This window comes from Bremia lactucae, linkage group LG3, assembly GCF_004359215.1.
Source record: "Bremia lactucae strain SF5 linkage group LG3, whole genome shotgun sequence".
Taxonomy (NCBI): domain Eukaryota; phylum Oomycota; class Peronosporomycetes; order Peronosporales; family Peronosporaceae; genus Bremia; species Bremia lactucae.
Genome location: NC_090612.1, coordinates 564,695 through 583,615, shown reverse-complemented (window position 1 = coordinate 583,615; position 18,921 = coordinate 564,695). Strand labels below are relative to the sequence as shown.

General features: G+C 45.4%; 5 protein-coding genes across 5 annotated transcripts; 2 read left to right on the top strand and 3 right to left on the bottom strand.

Annotated features, from left to right (window-relative positions):
• Positions 1-643: 643 nt before the first annotated feature.
• On the top strand, positions 644-2,094 carry CCR75_008505 (uncharacterized protein; the record flags this gene model as incomplete). The annotated part of the gene is made up of 5 exons (XM_067966557.1): positions 644-735; positions 801-933; positions 997-1,091; positions 1,164-1,248; positions 1,308-2,094. The coding sequence occupies 5 exons, from the start codon at positions 644-646 to the stop codon at positions 1,824-1,826; spliced, it is 924 nt and encodes a 307-aa protein (XP_067816403.1). The 3' UTR covers positions 1,827-2,094.
• A 168-nt stretch (positions 2,095-2,262) lies between these two features.
• On the bottom strand, positions 2,263-3,672 carry CCR75_008506 (uncharacterized protein; the record flags this gene model as incomplete). The annotated part of the gene is made up of 6 exons (XM_067966558.1): positions 2,263-2,408; positions 2,438-2,567; positions 2,771-2,880; positions 2,943-3,044; positions 3,120-3,368; positions 3,438-3,672. The coding sequence occupies 6 exons, from the start codon at positions 3,670-3,672 to the stop codon at positions 2,263-2,265; spliced, it is 972 nt and encodes a 323-aa protein (XP_067816401.1).
• An 848-nt stretch (positions 3,673-4,520) lies between these two features.
• Positions 4,521-4,769, bottom strand: CCR75_008507 (uncharacterized protein; the record flags this gene model as incomplete). The annotated part of the gene is made up of 1 exon (XM_067966559.1): positions 4,521-4,769. The coding sequence occupies one exon, from the start codon at positions 4,767-4,769 to the stop codon at positions 4,521-4,523; it is 249 nt and encodes an 82-aa protein (XP_067816402.1).
• Positions 4,770-5,405: 636 nt separating this feature from the next.
• On the bottom strand, positions 5,406-5,651 carry CCR75_008508 (uncharacterized protein; the record flags this gene model as incomplete). Its single annotated transcript, XM_067966560.1, has 1 exon — positions 5,406-5,651. One exon carries the CDS (start codon positions 5,649-5,651, stop codon positions 5,406-5,408), a length of 246 nt encoding a protein of 81 aa, XP_067816399.1.
• A 2,977-nt stretch (positions 5,652-8,628) lies between these two features.
• CCR75_008509 (uncharacterized protein) lies at positions 8,629-8,850 on the top strand (the record flags this gene model as incomplete). The annotated part of the gene is made up of 1 exon (XM_067966561.1): positions 8,629-8,850. One exon carries the CDS (start codon positions 8,629-8,631, stop codon positions 8,848-8,850), a length of 222 nt encoding a protein of 73 aa, XP_067816400.1.
• Between the last annotated feature and the right edge of the window lie 10,071 nt (positions 8,851-18,921).

Genomic DNA, 18,921 nt, shown 5'->3' with positions numbered 1-18,921 from the left:
ACTTTTGGAAAAAGCCTTCAAAATTACTACGTGATTGCGCCAGAATGCTGACATTAGCATCGATAACACCCTGTGCCGTCTGTGGCGGATTGTCAAAATGCATGCATATGGTTGAGTTAGTAATTCTTGCTCATCATGTATACCGCGCAAATTGCTCAAGCTACCAGTTATGCAGTACCCCATGGAATAATCTGCCTTTACCAATGAGTTAAGCTAATAATTACACAGTACCCAATGGAATTATCTGCTTTTTATACGCTATTATTCTTTTGTACAAAAAGTCGACACAAAGGAAGCGCAGTTATGTGAAAGTTCTACGCTTTAAGAAGATGAATCCTTGGTGATCTCATTATCTGAGACAAGCTTAAGGTAAGGATTGTAATGGATTCCGGAACAAACTGAAATGACATATTGTATACCCTGTAATTCCCAATATTACAGTTACAATTTGCTTTCGCTTGGAGCAAAATTTGTTTATTGTGAAATGGTTTGAGACTCCCTGCATAAATTTATCTAGGTTTGTTGTTGCAGCTTGTCTTCACTTTACTACTGGCCCACGGCGCGCCCGGTTCTGTCGAGAATGTGCAAGCCAAATTCACACCTCACTCAGCAAGCCATCATACAAAAATAAGCGTCCACTGCAATGGGTAATTCGACGTCGAAGAAGTCTGGTATTAGCAGCCGGCGCTTAACGATTGGCACGCGTGAGATCGAAAAATACACGCAGCCCACGGGGTACGTCGTCACCCCCGTCGACGGTGAAAACTTAAATTTAGGCTTATTGACGTCTACTCTGTCAGGTTGTACCCGACCTGTCCTTGGGAGCATAAGGCAGCGCGACGACTTATTTTAGAGCGAAAGTTGGCACCGCGGTTTCCCGGTCAGGAGGCGAAAGAGGGTTTTTTTACGCTCGAGTGTCCGATTTGTTTCATGGTATAAGGATGAGGGCTTCCAACTTTGTGGGACCCAGTGCAATTACTAATTTTGGCTCTTTAGTTCTATCCGGGAAATCTGAATGTTTCAAGCTGTTGCAGCAAGCCTATTTGCTCCGAGTGTTACTTGCAGATCCGTCCACCGCAGAAACCCATTTGGTGCGTAACGACACCAATGTAATCTACTCTTTTTCACTCGTTATATTTATATTAACGTAATTAAAAGTGCAGCTGTCCATTCTGCAACCAAGAAGCATTTGGAGTTCAGTATGCACAGCCACCCCCGGCAGAAATGGCATTTCTTCGCTTAATAAAGGTGAGTTTTTTCGTGGCAAAAAACGTAGTTATGGGCTTACCTATTTATCGCACATGCAGAAGGCAAAGTCTCCGCGTCGTAGTAGCGTTATTGGCATCCCCAAGCGTGCAGTACCATTACCTGCGGCCTCGAGTCTCCAAAGCGTGCACTACGCCTCGGTAGAGGATCGTGATCGTATTCGCGATTCGCTGCGCTCGCAGCTTAGCATTAGCGACAAACCCGTGACTGACAGCCCCCACCCAAACAACATTGCTGCGCTAAATGATGCTGCGTCGCATCTCATGACGACCCCTGCTGATGCTGCTCGTCTTGAGGAGCTGATGCTATTAGAAGCCATTCGACGGTCGATGCAGGAATTTAGCGTTGACAAAAATGGGGAAGAAAGAAGCAAGTCTCAGAGTAGCCACCACCCTACGAAGAAAAGTGGGGAACACGGTACTCTAGCCGGATATGCTGACTTACTCCCGATAAGCGCGTCCCAAATCACGACCAATGCATCCGGCACCATGCCTTGTTCATCGTCTAGCTCTGCGGAGTCTAGTCAAAATGTCGTGCGCCGTACAGCGATCGACGCCTAAGTGCTCAAGCTTTGCAAATCTACCAAGCAATATTTGTGCAGACAGATGCTACTAAGAGACCGAAGGATATTAAGCATTTTCTTTAGCATGTCTGGTCTCGTCTGCGTGACGCACGTCGATGAGATTCTAATTAGCAACTAGCGGATTGTTGACGCACAAGTAGTGCAAAGAACGGGTGCAAAACGGGCTTGCCGAAGGAAGGCGTTCGTTTAAGTTATTTGCCAAACTCAATTCATAGTACTCGTATAACCAATTGGTTGCATTCACATTTAATTGTAGTGTGCGATTGGCCAAAAGTCCAAATGGCAGGGTGCGTGTGTTTACAATTGCTAATGAGTCTCGGTATGTTGTGGTCCGCAACGTACCGGCGCTCGGGGTGATTGGGGACCTCCTCGAGCGGCTTAGTCTGTAGTGGAAGGTCGATGGATATCGATTACTAGACCATCTCGATGAACGCGAGGCGACTTCGCAATTCGAGGATTCCTTCCAGGACGATGATGACTACACAGACACGGTCTGGGTGCAGTACGAAACTGTGAACAATGCGCGCCATGCTAAAGTGCGCGGCGTGCAGAAGCCATTCTATGGTAATAAGGTTGCAGATATCGTACGCGCCGCAATTTGAGTCTCGCGAGGACACGTCGGAAAAACTTGCGCAGCGACGACAAATGCTGTTGCGTCGCAATCAATCGTTTCCTGCTGATATAACGAGGCACATATATTTGAATTTGCCACTTTCGACTATTCAAAAAAATGAATATACAGCTAAATCTGGGTTCATATGACCACAATCACCTTTGAGAATCGAGCTCGATCACCCAACATTATTACCACGGGTCCCACACAACATAGAACATCTGGATGCAACGCAGGCAACTCATACCATGGCAAACACTCAACAACTTATAAAACGGCGTCGAATTTAATTGTTTTTCTTACATAACCTGTTTAAATTGACGCCGCATGGAGCGAATAAAACGTGCCAAGTCACCGCTCTCGTTGAGTTCCGTTACCAATTGGCTTAGTGATGGCACAACTTCACTACAAGAGTCAACTTAAGCAAGCAAGTAGTTAGCAAAATACGATTTGTGTCAATTAAAGAAACAGTTAGCGCACTTATATATTTGTCAGTAATCGGGTCGATTGTGATGCGGAAAGAAAACACGCGATTCGAATCTTGGGGGTCAATCTGCGTGAATTTTACTATGATACGATTCTCTATACAACAGACATGGACATTTGTCAGTAACCAAATTAATCAACAAGGTCACTGCACTATATTTACGAGCGTACCTTCTGCAGGCTCAAAAAAAAGACCAAGCCTCTGATACATGGCGAGGCCTACTTTAAGTTCCTGGAGCTGATATTCTTGTGTCGCACGCTGCTTTTGCGAATCCTCTACCAATTGCTTAAGATTTACATCTTCTTTTACAGTTCTCTCGAATAGATGCTTGACCACAGGCTCACGTCGCCGCTTTTCAGCCTGCAGCACCTCGATCTCCATCTGACAAGAGTTCAGCTCCCTTTCCTTAGCGTGTGTGTCTATTGAGGTCACAACATAAAATTCCATCCATAAAGCCTAGCACTCTTGTATACATGTCACCAACTCACCGGCTGAGAGCTTCTGATGCTCAATTTGAAGCATTTCGCGCTTGCGTTGAGCTTCATCCGAGGCACGGGCGTGCTCCTGCGACTGCTGTTGATCTGCGCGCTTATCATCTAATATGAGCGTTTTTTGTGACTCTGCCCAAGCCTCAAGTTCTGAACGTGCACTAAGATTTAGCTGGACTAGCGCTTCTGTCTCGAGCGACGCCGGCAACTCCGCTGGCCGCCAAGTTTCATTCATTCAGAATAGTTAAGGCTTTTAACGATTGTGTGAGCCACATCAACTTTCTGGGGATTATATTTTTATTAGACTTTCACGGTATTTATCATGGGAAAAACTCGCTGGCTCGTCGTACAGCTCGACAATTTCATCAGCAGTGTACTGCTCCCAAGGCGGTCATTACAAAGCGCATTATATGGTACTGACCTTTGGGTTGTATTCATTCCGTTACATAAGTATTATTCCTATGAGAGGAATAATAAATATTATTTCCTATGAGAGAAAACAAATAAAGAAGTACAAAAAGAATTCATCTTTATTAATTTGACTTAAAGAGTTCCAATTTTAATAAATTTGGTTGTTTAATGCAACAAGACATTAGCTCTATTGTTTGTTTGCTTTAAGTATAAACCAACCCCGCCAATCGTTGTAAGACACGATTGTGCGGTGCGCAAGGAGGCGCCATACTTAGTTGGTTTTTATATAATAAGCTCAGTAGTAGATAGAAGATCGTTACGTAGGAAACTAATATATTAATACAATTTTACTTTTCTCTATTCGAAAGCCTTTGTCTAGACCTTTGAAATTAACGACCCTTAGCTTCACAAGAAATCTTCCTCTGTACCTTTGTGTACGTGAAGTTTCGAGGCACCTCACCTTCACTGTAATCAGTGTAAGGTTAACTAGTACTGATTAGTACTAGTGAAGAATTCCCCGTTACAGGACATCCACTTGCCTTTGATGTTGTACAGAGTCCATATTTGCGCATCATCTGACAAGTTGTATGTCAAGAGCAATGCGCTCCACTTACCTTCCGTCTCAATAGGAGAGGTCGTGCGCATGGCTGCAGCATAGAAATCTTTTATGAATTAAGTACAATTGGCCCCCCAGCTTCTATCCAAACTTCTCCGCAAACTTCCTGGCAAGGGCCACATGCCCAAGACATGCTTTGACTCAGGAAAACAGGCCACGATGGCATTCGTCATCGCGGCATCTTGGTGAGTGATTACCGTATGAAGAGCTCCCCACACCGCTGTAAGTAAACAATCAAACAACCACCAAAAGGACTCATCCGTCCCCTTTTGTAGCCGCACATCCAAATTGTCTCGTAATTCCATTGTTATTCACGCCGAGAAAGGGAGCACAGGGGACTAACTGATTGAAGGCATAGGCTGAATCAAATATGACAACGTCTCCGAATTCTTTGTATAGTGCGATGGCGTCCGGGCTCATCAGAACGCGTTGGATGAGCGACCGACCTGTCCGTTGTGAACTCAAATACATACCTCGGATCTGGAGCTTTCTTCCGAATGAAAACCAATTACGAGCGGCGCATCTGTCTTTAGTCTCACACTACGTTCACGCCCAAGAAGGTTCTGGACATCAACACGATTCAGATAGATCCCTCAATTTTTAGCATATTCATGATCGTCCTTATTTCCATGCGGCTTGCGCGTAGAGATTTGGTCTCGGTCTTTAACTCGTCGTCCAATTTGCGGTAAGCAGTGAAAGCGGGACCTCCTCGCGCTTGAGCAAGTGGTGGTTGTGATTATCGAAGAATGCAGTGATGACCCCCTGTATTCTTTGACCAGCCGAGCTAGAAGTTTGGCTGGACTGCCAGTGCGCCGGGTCGCTGACTTCTAGACACTTCTTTGGTCTCATCTTTCCGCCTCTATGGCAGGCAAATATTCTCGCGACGTGATCATAAGTGTGAAGCTATAACCCTTCTGAACAAGTCGGGTGGAGAAGCCACGTCACTTACTAGAAGCCGCATAGAAAGCTTTAACATCTCCGCAAGTGACCAGGTTAATGGAGAAAGATAGGTATTGTGCCACGTGCAATGCATGGGAAGATGGCGGCGAAGAAAAAGATAGTATGTCATCATCAACATAGTCATTTTGCTCGTCCAGGTCGGAATAGACAATATCCGTGAGCGCATCTACATCCACATGCGCTGCTACCACGCAGTCACCGGCGCCGTTTTTATCAATATTGGCCATTGTACCAGTGTTGTATTTCTTATATGTGAAAGTGATGGGTAGTAGTACTGTAAATATATACAACTTTAGGGCTTAAGAGTAATGTAAAGAGTTCCGGCCAAACACAGGCGCATTCAAAATAAGCTTAGCTGGCATACACGCCAGCGAATTTTTTCCTTTAGTCTTCCTCTGACTTAAGAAGCGAGGTAAATTCGCCAAACTAACAATTAAATAATTTATCTTACACTGCATTTTTCTTCTAGCACCAACGAAAAGGTCTGACATTTCTGCGAAGCTTCGAGTCAAGCCGATGAAAAGCAGAGTGAATATCGTACGATGGCGAACGGCTTCAGCTCCGGAAAGCATGCTGATTGATAAGATCTCGCAAATGAATTGATGATTCGACAGTAGCCGGCATATTAAAGCAAAGGACGAATATATGAATAGTCCTCCGCCTGACGATAAGGTGGGGTCTTCCGAATCACAATCCTAAATAATTTTCTTACATTCCATTACTGCACAAATATGAAATCGACATCGCTTAGGTCGTCCATCACCTAATGACCCGATTGATAAGTTACGAAAACCAAACTTTCACTGATAATAATAGTCAAGTTTGACATTAATAGTTCCAATTATACCAAATATGGTATATTGATGCAATAAGACATAAGTTCTATTGATTGCTTGATTTAAGTCTTAATCAACCCCGCCAATCGTTTCAAGACATGATTGTGCGGTGCGCAAGGAGGTGTCATACTCAGTTAGATATTAATATAATAAGTTCGATAGGGGCATCGGGCACAAAAATAGACCTCGAACCTGGCGCCAAGTATTGTGTTCCAGGCAATGGCCGTTGCCCAAAGAACAAGTCGATTATATCGATGAGTTCTTCGACAGCGAGCCAAGGCGGGACATGTGCATTAAATAAAATTGCCTCACTGCAGCCCGGCCTTTTGTGTGCGTAAAGCCACAGGTGGATGGCGCATGGTTCATGCTTAGCTGAACACGGCGACCATACCGGTTCAAAACCCACTCGCGCGGAAAGATGACTTGTTGAACTCCATGGGAGAGTTAGCTATCCATACCGGTTCAAAACCCACTCCCGCGGAAAGATGACTTGTTGAACTCCATGGGAGAGTTAGCTATCATTTTCGCGATGGATTAAAGGATGGCTACTATCAGGTGCTTATGAGAGAGACTGATGTAACCTAAACGGCAGTAAGCACCCCGAGCGGTACCCCTCAATATGCTCGGTGCGAAAGAGGGACGTAGTTTCGTCAATATGACGATGACCCGCGAGGGTATCATGTCAACGACAGAAACTTGCCCTAGTGACCCTGGCAGTTTAGCAGTTGTCGATAAAACTACGTCCTTAACCGACCTCTCGGCGGTGTCATTCGCGAGTTTGATGCTAAAAGCGTGAGGCTAGATGCTGTGGGGATGAGCGATACGCCATCACACGAAAAGTCCGTGACGCGATGGCAAGCGCACAGGATATGCAAAACAAATTGCAAACCAAAATGGTCGCAAGAATAATGAACGCTTTAGAGTGGGTGAAAAAGTACTAATAAGTACCCTTCACTCCTTTACGGAGGTAGAAGAGGTTGAAGACCTAAATTATAGGCTCAATCTTCTCACGTATATGAAGACGCACCCCATATTTTACGTGAGTCGTCTGAAACAGTATGTAGACCCAAATGAGGTCACATACCCCATCCGTCTAAGGAGACCGATGGTGACAACGACTGTGAGTCAAGAGTCGTTCGGGTGAGGGGTATGGAGAAGGCAAAAAACTATCGGACCGATTCCTCCCACAACGAACAGGACTTGGAGAGCGAGGGACATCACGCGAGAAATGCGTATCCCTCAGCATTATCCTTTCAAAGAGGTCCAAGCGATTCTTAAGGCGTTCATAACCCTGACGAGCCTTCGCTCGGACATCAACGAGATCCGAGTTCAGTCGCAAGACTTGACCCTAGAGATCCGCAATACGTAGTTCAGCAGCAATTAACGCCTGTGACTGAACGGACGAAGGTAAGGCAGCCGCGAGTAGTTGGGCGAGATCGTCACTCCTATCGGGCGCCGCCTGCACTAATGGATGCGGGTGGGAATCAACGCTTCCTTGTTGGAAGGTTGCTTGCTCACCGCTCCGTAAGGCAAAAGGTATCAGATCCTCGTACAATGGAATGTTATTTGAAGAGTTTCAACTCTTGCGACCGATCGATATCCTACGTGTTGATGTGCTCGGCTTAATGGGCTGCCTATGAAAAGGATCACCAGCTGAGGCCTCTTCGCTAGTCTCAAAAGGACTAGCAGAAGGAGCGTTGTGAGAAGAAACAAGGGGTACAGTACCGCCCATGATTTCTTTCACACGCGAGCTGGCGAAACTAATTCACTGCGACCGCTGTCTCATCGCATCGGAATGCGGATGAATGCGGCGCGTGAATTCCGCCTCGTATTGGTCGGGCGTTTTATTTGAACGCAACACGACCGGTATCAGGGAAAATACGCCCAAGCGCTTTCCCCTGAGCTTTCCATGATTTAAAGACGCCATAATAATTGTATGCGTCTAGAATAGCGCACTCTAGGAGCGACGCTCTTGGCCCATAAGTTGAGCCTAAAGTTATTTACATCTTGGCACTGAAAGATAAGCGGATGCAGAGGAAGATGCACAACATGAAGACTAAAATCGAAAAAAAGCTGTGTACGCGGCATGTAAACAGTTAGCGTTGTTAAAGGAGTCAGCAGCGGCAGGTACTCTTACTCAAGGCGCTATCACCACTCCATTCATAGGCGCAACCTTAACGTGGGCGTCAGAGTTGGAACGTCTTGCGGAGCTGTCGTGTATTCAGCCAGAGGAAGAAGAGCGTCGAAAGATGATGGCCCTTCATATTCAAGAAATCCTTCGACGATAAGTGGCCAAATGGCGAAGTTGTGAAGTGGTCCTTTTGGTAGCTCTGTGACGCACTACCGCTCGCGACACTCGGATTTAGACATGAGTCTTCCTTATGGTGGTAGCAAAAGAAATGTTGTTACTCCCTCGGTGTCGAAACGTCAGCTACAGCACTGGATTGATGAGAACGAATGTGAAAAGGGAAGTGCGCTAGTTTCTGATTCTAAGCGTGCAGCACATTTTCAAGCTCTCTCTGTGCAGGCAAAAAAAGAACTCAAAAAGGTCACGCAGGAGCTTAATCCAGTGGATCGATTGAGCAAGTAGGGCGAAATCCGATTAGTACAGCTTTGTCATTTGGAATACTTTATAAACAATTGCGACTTCTTTGCAATGCAATCAAATCACAACTCGCTGAGCTCGTTGGAATCGAAGAATCTCACTTGAGCAAATCGAAAGCCTGCACAACTTAAGTCAGGTTTGCTGCAAGTAGACGGTTCACTGAGAATTTGTATCTTCTCCGTGCCACGTTACAGGGTGCGGCAAAGGGCGCAATACGGCATGTCATTGCAGGTGCTCGAGTGCATATTATTCACTTTTTACACACACTTAATGGTCGTAAGTATGAGTGCGATTTGTGCTTTGAGCAATATATGACTAAGGCTCTTTTAAGAGACAAGCACACCAAGTTCTTCATGGGGACCGACATGGCGGCATAAGGGCATCACTTCGAGTGCACATCAAGGAAGTGTTGAAGATTGATGTGTTCGTCGAAAGTGTTGCGCTTTATGCATATGCATGTATAGGGGACATATAGCAAGGGGTCGTATGACAAGAATAATACGGAGACATAGTGTGTGGAAAAATAAAGATATGTGGCTCAGTCGGGTAAGGCATGGCAGTGCCATCCCACAGCTCACCGATTCGATACCCCACAACGACAAAAAGTAAAACCTTCGGGAACTGGTGTTTGGGGTTCACCAGCACTGTACTGCCAGACAGTGACGTCCCCCATTGTATGGTGGTCCACATTTGTGGGTAAGGGGGCGCACCGAACGATAGGAAAGAGATAACTGTATATAGAGTTAACATGAGGATCGAGATAAACTAAAAATAAAACTAACTTTCCGGTTTGCAATCCAACCGTAAGCCCATCTTCAAGCTTCATACATAACGTAATTTAACAGATTATCGTTTAAACGAGGCCATTGAGATGGAGGGGGCATCGGTAATATGCCAACGGTCACATAGCCACGTTCAAAATGACTCCCTTGTGACACCGACTGAGCACGTTTACGTGTCGTCGGCGGAGCTTTAGGCTTAGAATCCATTATATCAGAACCATTATGGATTATGGTCTGACAATAGACGTTGTGGTCTTACCCAACGGAGAAGCGGCTGCGCCTCTATGGGCAGCGCTCTCAATAATGGGCGCTGCGCTATCCAGCGCAGACGATGAGACAGCATTAGTATATTTAGCTGTCTCAATGTTATCTGCAATGAGAGAAGTTTGGATATGCAATATAGCGCCGTCATCCTTCCTCATTAGCTCGTTGTCCGCCTCACGACTATGACGGCAATGGTGTCGACTCATTGTAGTCGGCATTGAGCGACGGATTAACATCCTCACAGTAGGACGGATCTGTAAGCCCCGTTAACGCGACAGCAGCAGTAGCTGTCGGCGTTTTGACTAAGGCATTAGACGCAGCCGGCGTGTTGACGCGACGCATGCGCTTAAAGCGTGGTTGAGTGGGTGTCTTCGCAGACGACCCGCCAACATTGCCCGTTCTAGGTGGCATCTTTGGCGCCGTGTATGTAAACACAGGTCGCTAGAGTGACTGAGAGAACTAGGTATCGCGTAAAGTAGCTCGCAGTTCTTCCAACCTCTTTGACAAATTTTAAATGTTAATTTTTTCTTGAAGGCGAGGATGGAATAACGGGTTAAAGCTGCTCAAGTGTTACACAGTCCCCGTTAAGTACACTTGGTGTACTTAACGAGATGGTCAATTAGTTGAATAAAGTAATTAGACCCGTTCACATTGTGACCTACCCTCGTGTATGTGATGCACATGGGTGCATTCACATTAGGAGAGATGACCTCTAGCATCATCCGTTACGCGAGGTATCTTGAAAGATACGCTCGCAATACATATTAATGTTATCGATAGAGATGACATTTTAATTGGTAAAAATAGGTATTTATATTTAATTCTATTAAATATAAATCCGTCTGAAAACTACTTTCTACTGCGCACGAGGAGTCTGATCATTGCTCCCGTGACGACACGATGACCAGAGTTCTTAGCGCGTTGGGTGAGGTCGCTAAGGCGCCTACCACAACTACTACTGCACTCAAGAGGAGACGGTCAAACCGCTTCCTCGCTGCGCTAGGGTGTGTGCTTATCTAGACCGTGGCCGCATTAAGACGTGCCCGCCTACATTCTCTGAATATAGAAGCCTTTGAAATTGAAGCACGTTTGTTAATTCAGCAAAGCTTATGGCATCAATATTTTCTGTCGTGTATATATAGCAATCATTTCTTTCATTGAGTATCTAAAGTAAAGCGGTATAATACATTTTCGTTTGAACGTAATTACGCTTTTTCTCTAGTTAGCAGGTTTTTTATGGTCAGGAGCTGGCTTCGCTGCTGGCTGACGCTGGTCATCGCGCCAAACTTTTACAATGGATAGACCCATTAAGCAGCAGTATACCGAAAGGTGTAGGCCGGATGGACGTATCATAGTACAGACTACAAGGGCCCACATTGCGTGCACATAATCTCAGTTTGCGCTAATCCCCTATATTGCTATCGTGGTAAGTTTTTTTCTTATTTATACTTGTCCCGAATACTGAAGTTGTAACGGGGCACATTTTGCTAATACTAACAACAGTATTAGTGACGGTGGGGTGCTTCAATTACTTACGTTCACGACGTGCAAAAGAAGGTTCTAAGTAGCTAAGAAGTCTAAGCTACTAAGGCTTAATACTTTGCCCTTAGTATAGGGAAAAAGTAAAATTGTAATAGTAAATTGAGTTCTTTCGTAACGATCTTCTATATAATGACTTTACCATATTAATAATTAACATTGCAAAGTGCACCGCATCGTGTCATGTAATGACTGGCGGGTTTGAATAAACTTCAATCAACCACTAAACATAACTTATGTTTTGTTGCGTCTATACTACCAAATTTGGTAATATTGGAACAATTAAGTCAAAATTAATACAAGATAATACTTTTGTACTTCGTTATTATTTTCTCTTATAGGAAATAATACTTATATAACGGGACACCTCGTTTCACCACCCCCATAAACAACAGTCACTATAGTAACTGATGTAGAGTGACAAAGAATACTAATATGTCTCTGTGAATTGGTTTCGATTCAATTTCAAACTGTGATTGTGCGTGGTATCGGGACCCGTGCGCGTCGCCAGTGAAGCCGCAAAGCTGGCAGCTGCATGGCTCAGTGTCGTGCTAGTGATGCAAATGTTTCAATAGACGCTATGCGTCCACTGTGGGGAGTTCGTCACCTCCTACTCCAATTGGAGGTGACTGGCACGAGTCGGCGTCATCGCCCAACTTGGTGGCAACTGTTAAGGCCTCCGATTCACCCTTAGCTGCGTCCATTAAACCTACGGGTTTTAACATGACAATTAAAGCGGTGCCGACGAAGCTGTTTGTCTGCTCGTCAGACCCTTATGGTGCGGACCCACTTCCTGATGACTTTACGGACGATGATAATTCTGGTGATGTATCAGAAGGCTTCACCAGGAACAAACTGACCATAAAGGTCACTTCGGTAAGCATACTACTGGTGGTGCTAATATGCATCACCCGGGACGGAGTGATCCTAAAGATCACTATGTTAGCGTGAACGCTTACATGAACAACGGGAGAGGGGCCGCAACGCTGTGCGGTTCGCTCCCGAAAAGAAAGATTGTTGCCATCTTCGGGCAACATAACTCGTTGTTCTCGTGTGACCAACGACCGCTACAAAATTCCGTTAATCGACTCATCTAGGCTTCACAAGTCTGTTGAGGACGAAGCAGAATTCTTCATCGATGGTTTTTTTCCGGCATCGATGGTACACATGCAAGCGTGCAAAGGTTGTCTCTCCTTCGTATCAAGCTTGGAAAGTATTCGTACAGAATGTACAAAGCCTAGGTCGCAAGGCCTGGCTTGATAAGCTATCTGCTTTCTGTGGCGATTCGAAATACGGACCGTAGCCGGGGCACGCTACAAGCTGCACCGTTTGCCCCACGAGAGTCAGGGTTACCTTGCGTCTCGTGGAAGAACCTGAGTCCCTGCTGCTCTAAGGGTGCAGGCCATGCTCACTAAGGGGGCATAATCCCTTAAAGATCCTCATTGGTGGACACGTATCTCTTACGAGATGCGCGAAGAAATTGAGAATCTCCAATCCTGTTACGAGCGCGGTAAGCGCTTTTTAAAGAATTGAAGGTTAGACAGTTTGACGAGACCCTCTGTGGAAGCGGATGGTTATCGTCGACCATCGAACAAAACCCGAGACATTCATCATTATTTGGGAACGAGATGTCCAGATATCAAGCGAGGGTAGATACCGTCGCTAACGAGCAAAGTACCTCGTTTGAACCCCTTCCACATCACGGTGATTAAAAAAGCGTTCAACTAGAAAGCGCTTCTCACCACTCAAACCCGTCGAAGGATGTGGAGGAGGAGAGAAAATCGGATTCGCCTTATTCGCCGAACACGAGTCATCACCGTGACTTGGATCACGAGCGATCCCGTCGTCGCGAGTTAGCGACGACGGTCGACTGTGTTTCTCGTGAATAGTTGCAAAATTGTGCGCAAGTTGCGATTAATCAACTGGCAAACGAACGGATACGTCAGTCCCTTCGAGATGAGCTAGTGGCATCTCGTTGAAAGATTTTATTCTAGAAGGATGTAGTTAAGCGTCCGTTTGTGAAAACCAGTCTCTGTCCCTTGACCATCAATCTTTATAAGATACCTTAGACCGTGCCGTTTTGATCCGAAACCGGAAGAAGCCTCGTACCGATGCTACGGGTGGATATGTCCGACTTAAAAAAACGTAGGATGCGTACGCATCCTAAGAGGCAGCTTGATCGTTGCCTTATCGGTGCAGTACACGAAATGGGCCGATATAACTGGGCAGTATTTTTTTACTGCCCACATTTGGCTCCGCATGGTTTGATAGATATTTTGTGGACAGTACACTAGATCGTTAGCATTAATGAAAAATGTCTGCTCTTCTATTTTTGCCAGAGTTCCGTTCCTTTTGGTCCACTGCATCTGCGATGGAATTCTGTACGAAGCGGACCACTGCTTCTCTAGCCAGCAGGAATTCTTCTGCTGACTCGATTATGTTTTTATATACAGCGCGCTGCGGAGACGTCTTTCTCTTCTTAAGTGAGAGCACTAATGTTCTCATTGATATTATTGGTTTCGATGCTGAGTATTTTAGCATTGTTATCAAAGTCAGTGATAGCTATATCGCTATAACTGAGTTTGTGAATCAACATTGGTATCCTAAGCATTGATTACAGAGTTAATGCGTGACGAGCAAGAGCTAGATTGCTCTTTGCTCGAGCGGCCCCTTTGAATAAGAGTCACTCGAAATCAAGGTGGGTATACGTGGATAACGGAAGCTATTAACGAGAAATGGTTTATGCTTTGTTGACGATTGGACCGAATTGTTGAGGCAAATTCTGCCATCAGCAAGAACTCGCTCGATGTATCCGCGAAGTATTTCTTTGAAGATACAGTTTGCACATTTCTGTTTCTGGATGGTCAGAAGTTGACATTTTCATCTGTGTTTTAAGTGTTATGAACACATATTGCTAATACTCCGCCGTGAACCTGGGGTCTCAGTCTGAGACCAGTTCACGGGGCAACCCATGGTGTCGAAATATCGTGTCAACAAAGACACAAGCACCGCCTTTAATTGTGATCGAATCCGGGATTACAGCAAGATAACCATTTTGCTGGAACGATCGACAAACTCAAGAATGCAGTCTTTTTGATCGTCTTCGGAAAATCCAAAGACGGAGTCCATAGTTACGGACTGCCAACACTCTGCCGAAACAGGCAGAGGTTGTAATAGAGCATGGGTTGAAGCAGTGGGCTTTACACGTCGACAACTTTCGCAAGCACGTATGTACTTGCGGCCGAATTCATTCTGGCGTGGCCAGTAAAAATTGCGGCTTTTCGAGATATAAGTTTTCTCCCGTCCACGATGGCCGCTTATTGGTGCATCGTGGCACCAATACATGATGCGTAAACGCAAATCGTTATATGTGATGTATTTCTAAGGTGATCCATTAAACCTGTAAGAGCCTTATCTTCTTTATAGGTTATTTTAACGTCGTCAAGTGATGTTGACAGACGACGGAGCACTTATTGTTGCAATAGAGGGCTAATGCTCACTGTTGATTTGCGCACCCGGCTCAAAATCGGACCGCCGCGAAAAGATATCAGCGACGACATCAAGTCGTCCTGGTTTATATTCCCCGAGTAATTATACTCCTCGCCATTCTTTGCGAGAGGCGTGGGCTGTTTACGGCCGTGCGTAATGACGCATGTTCCGAAAACACGATAAACGGTCTATTTCCAAGGAGATAGACCCTTAATTTAGCCAGTGCATTTTTCGTGGCAAGGGGCTCCTTGTCATGCGCTGGATAGTTCCGTTCAGCCGGCTGAAGCTGACACGATCGGTAAAACAGACGACGCGCTCTTCGCCGTCTGTGTCATATTGCATTAACGCATAGCCAATTGCAAAATCGCTGGCGTCACAGACCACATGAAAAGGTCGGTCTTGGACTGCAATCGCCAGGATTGGCGATTGCATCAAGTTTTGCTTGATACACTCGAAGGAACCCTGACAATCAGCGTTCAATGACCACTTTACATTCTTCAACAAAGAAGAAAGATGTTCGGTCATTTAGGCATAATTGCGGGAGTACTTGTGTATTTACGTTGCTAAGCCGAGAACCTTTCGAAGTTCCTTTATATCGACAGACACAGGCCAGTCTATGATCGTCTTGATCTTGTCCGTATCAGGGCGTACACCTTGTTTACCCACGATGCACCAAAGGAGTGCTATTTCGCTTGCAGCGAATACACACTTCTCGAGATTCGCACACAACTTTTGCTTACGCATTTTTAGAACCTTTTGGATGTGGGTACGATGTACTTCAACGTCCGACTTTCCTTTCATGGCTCTGCTATGAACGAAGACGTTATCAAAAGAATTCGGTGCGAAAGTTGAATGTCGCAGGGGCATTATTACCTCTGTGGCATATTCCGTTGTTTATTGAGACACTTAATGTCTCAGTTTCCTCTTGGAACTTATTTCCAAAGGTACCTGGGAACCTTTGAGAAGACTTTCCTCTTAGTTTTATTTGAAAAGTATCCTCCCAAACTGCCATAGCTGTGGTTGCGCAACCACAACGAGATCCTCTACGATCGACTCTCCAGTTGATCTGATACCTTTGCATTGTCTCTTATAGATAGGCGTTGAATATATTCTTGGATGTTGCTTTCTAATCAAGCATCCTTGTTTCGTACCACTCAACTTATTCGAGCAGTCGAACTTCGACGCTGCCTGTGCTTGTGCACAGCCGTCGAAACCAAATCCACAGTGTGATGGGCATTCAGACTGAGGTCTTGTGCAGTCGTGCAAACGACCGAAGCACAGGTGAGGCCACCGCACTCACTCGTAGGACATCCACACGTTTGTGGACGCTCCAAGACGTTCAACCGTTGGCCATCTGATGAACAACAGACAGGCATCGTCACGGCTTGATGCTGTCAATTAAACCATATCTCGTACTTTCTGAGCCATGGCATTCCTAGGATGACATCAAATTTGTCATCCAAATTAACTACGATGAAATCCTCATCCTACGGTTTACTCGTTAACGTATATTAGATATCAACTACACGTTTCTTTTCTGTTACAGATGATCCTAATGCTAGGCGCACTGTCATCCTCGTAAGAGGGATATCGCGCTCAAACAATTTGAGTCTGCGATTTAGTAGCGATTGGCGTCGAATAAAATTGTTCGACGCCCCATAATAGACTTTATTGGCAATTTATTTGTAACCACAAATTCCAAAGTGATGAGGTAAACCTCATCACCTGGGGAAGTATCAACTTTTGTCAAAAGGCCTGCCAATTCTTTTGACGTTGCTGGATCAGGATGGCGCTTCGCAACTATTGACCTCGACCGTGTTTTTTACGAACCGCCTCGCCATTGCGATTTCGTAACGGCGTCGAATCCGCGTCCTCCGCTGTTTCTAGCGCGAGGTCGATCGTTCCGCTCAGTGTTTCTAGGGACTAGGCGTTGGGCATCATCGTTTACAGCATGGACTACCGGGGTATATAATCCCGTTCGCTAGGCAAGCTTTCGTTTCTCAGTGTCAGTATGTACCCAAATAATTGCCTTCGCCATAGATCTTTCTTCTATTATCAACGTAATTCGTAAATACTAATTTTAAAAATGTTTCTTTCGAAACTAACTTAGCTAAGTCAGGCAAGATAACACACTCCGTTAGAAATTCCAATATCCTCTATATAAACTCTAGTTTATCAGTTTTAAAACAGCAGTGCTAGCATCTCGCTGATGGATGATGCCACCGTAGGGGCCGGCAACAAAGTACAATCTGCTGCGGACGCAGGCCCCATGACACACTGGAGGGGTATAATTAAAGGTGCAGTGGCTTGTCTATTGACAACGATTGCATGTCTCGCAATCCTTTGCAGCTTGTTGAGCAGAGTGTCTCGCTCTCCGTATATGAGAGATCCATGGGTTCTGGATCTTTGTTTTCTTGTCGTCTGTTTGGACGATAAGCTCCAGAGTGGACGAAAGCCTGTTTCAGGCTGAAGTCCTCCTCCCGCTACAGAGATCGCTTGATCAAGCGACTATAACGAGATGGACAGGTAAGTCTTAGCAGGACCGTCTGCAAGAGCTTTAATAAACACAGTAACCTGTGTTCGTTGAACTATTGGGTGACTCTTACAAGGTATCGTGTTTGTTGGGCATAAGCGTGAAGATGACGCTTCCTCGCTTTAAATCCAGGAATTCTGCTCGAGCCTTGAATTTGGCACGTGGGGGCTCAAGGTTTGCCCGAACCGGAGCTAATATATTTCATACGAACCAAACCCAAATGGGCGGTGAAGCTTAGGCCCTAAGTCCCAAGTTTTGGCACGTCCGGCTAAGTTGGACATGCCGAAATTCCAGTTTCGTCGCATCGTCTAATTCGACGAGCTATCACAAAAGGACTTCCTTAAACGTAGAGATTTTGATCCTTAAGCTTTTGGGTCGACGCGAGAGCGTCGGTCTGTTTGCAGCATGTAAATGCTGCTGTCTCAGCAGTTCCAGTTGTTGAGCACCCTGATCTGATAAAACTTTTTCGTGTTGAGCGCTTTGTTGGTGAAGCATTTTTACTTTTTTTTGGGCCCCGTCAAGTTTATGTTGTATGAACGCGGCTATTGTCGCTCGTTGCCCTTCTCTTCGTAGAGTGAATAACATGGCGCGTATGGCTGGCCCGCCTTATCACTAAATTTGGTAATATTGGGACTATAAAGTCAAAATTACTGAAGGACAATACTTTTGTACTTCTTTATTTACTTTCTTATAGGAAATAACATTTATGTAACGGGACACCCCGTTACAGAAAGTGTTAGATTATTGGAGTCGTTGTTGGTCTGCCGCAAGGGAAACGCAACTGCGAGGTCATGTGCGCTAATGGTTCAGGATGGGGCCTTCACAAGGTAATCTTTCACAGTATAAGTGTCTTCGAATCCAAGCCTTATAATTTTAGAAGACTCTATGTGTAACGGGGCACTGCCGACTTGTACTGCTTCAGTACAAGTCTACTTTGCACTGCTTCAGTGCAAGTGGTGCTACACATCACTTCACGTACTTGGCGAAAATGGCTTCTTCCAGTGGATCCACCGGCTCGATCATCGGAGTGGAGCCATTTGCAAGAGTCTCAGCGGGCGAGCCCGTGTAAAGTCCCATCTTCATGGCCGTAGAGTATTCGGACGGGTTAAAGTAACAGACTGAAGACGCGTCGTATGACATGATCAGCAGTGCTCTAAAAAAGCATTAATCAAGAAATCTCAGCTGCATAAGGTCAACACTAAAGGCTTCACGGTCAGCAAGTGACCTTACCTGAGCATATTGCTTCTAGCCCCGCAAATTGACAACCTTATTCAGCTTAGAACCAACTTAAAAAGGAGTCCTCTTCAACTCCTCTATACGCACGGGTCTGCGGCGGAGCGATCAAACCTTGGCTTTCTAGGTGTTGAATAAATCTCATATTTTCTTACGTCAACACGCAGCTTTTACCGCAATAACATTCATATCACTCATCATAACATCAACGCTAAA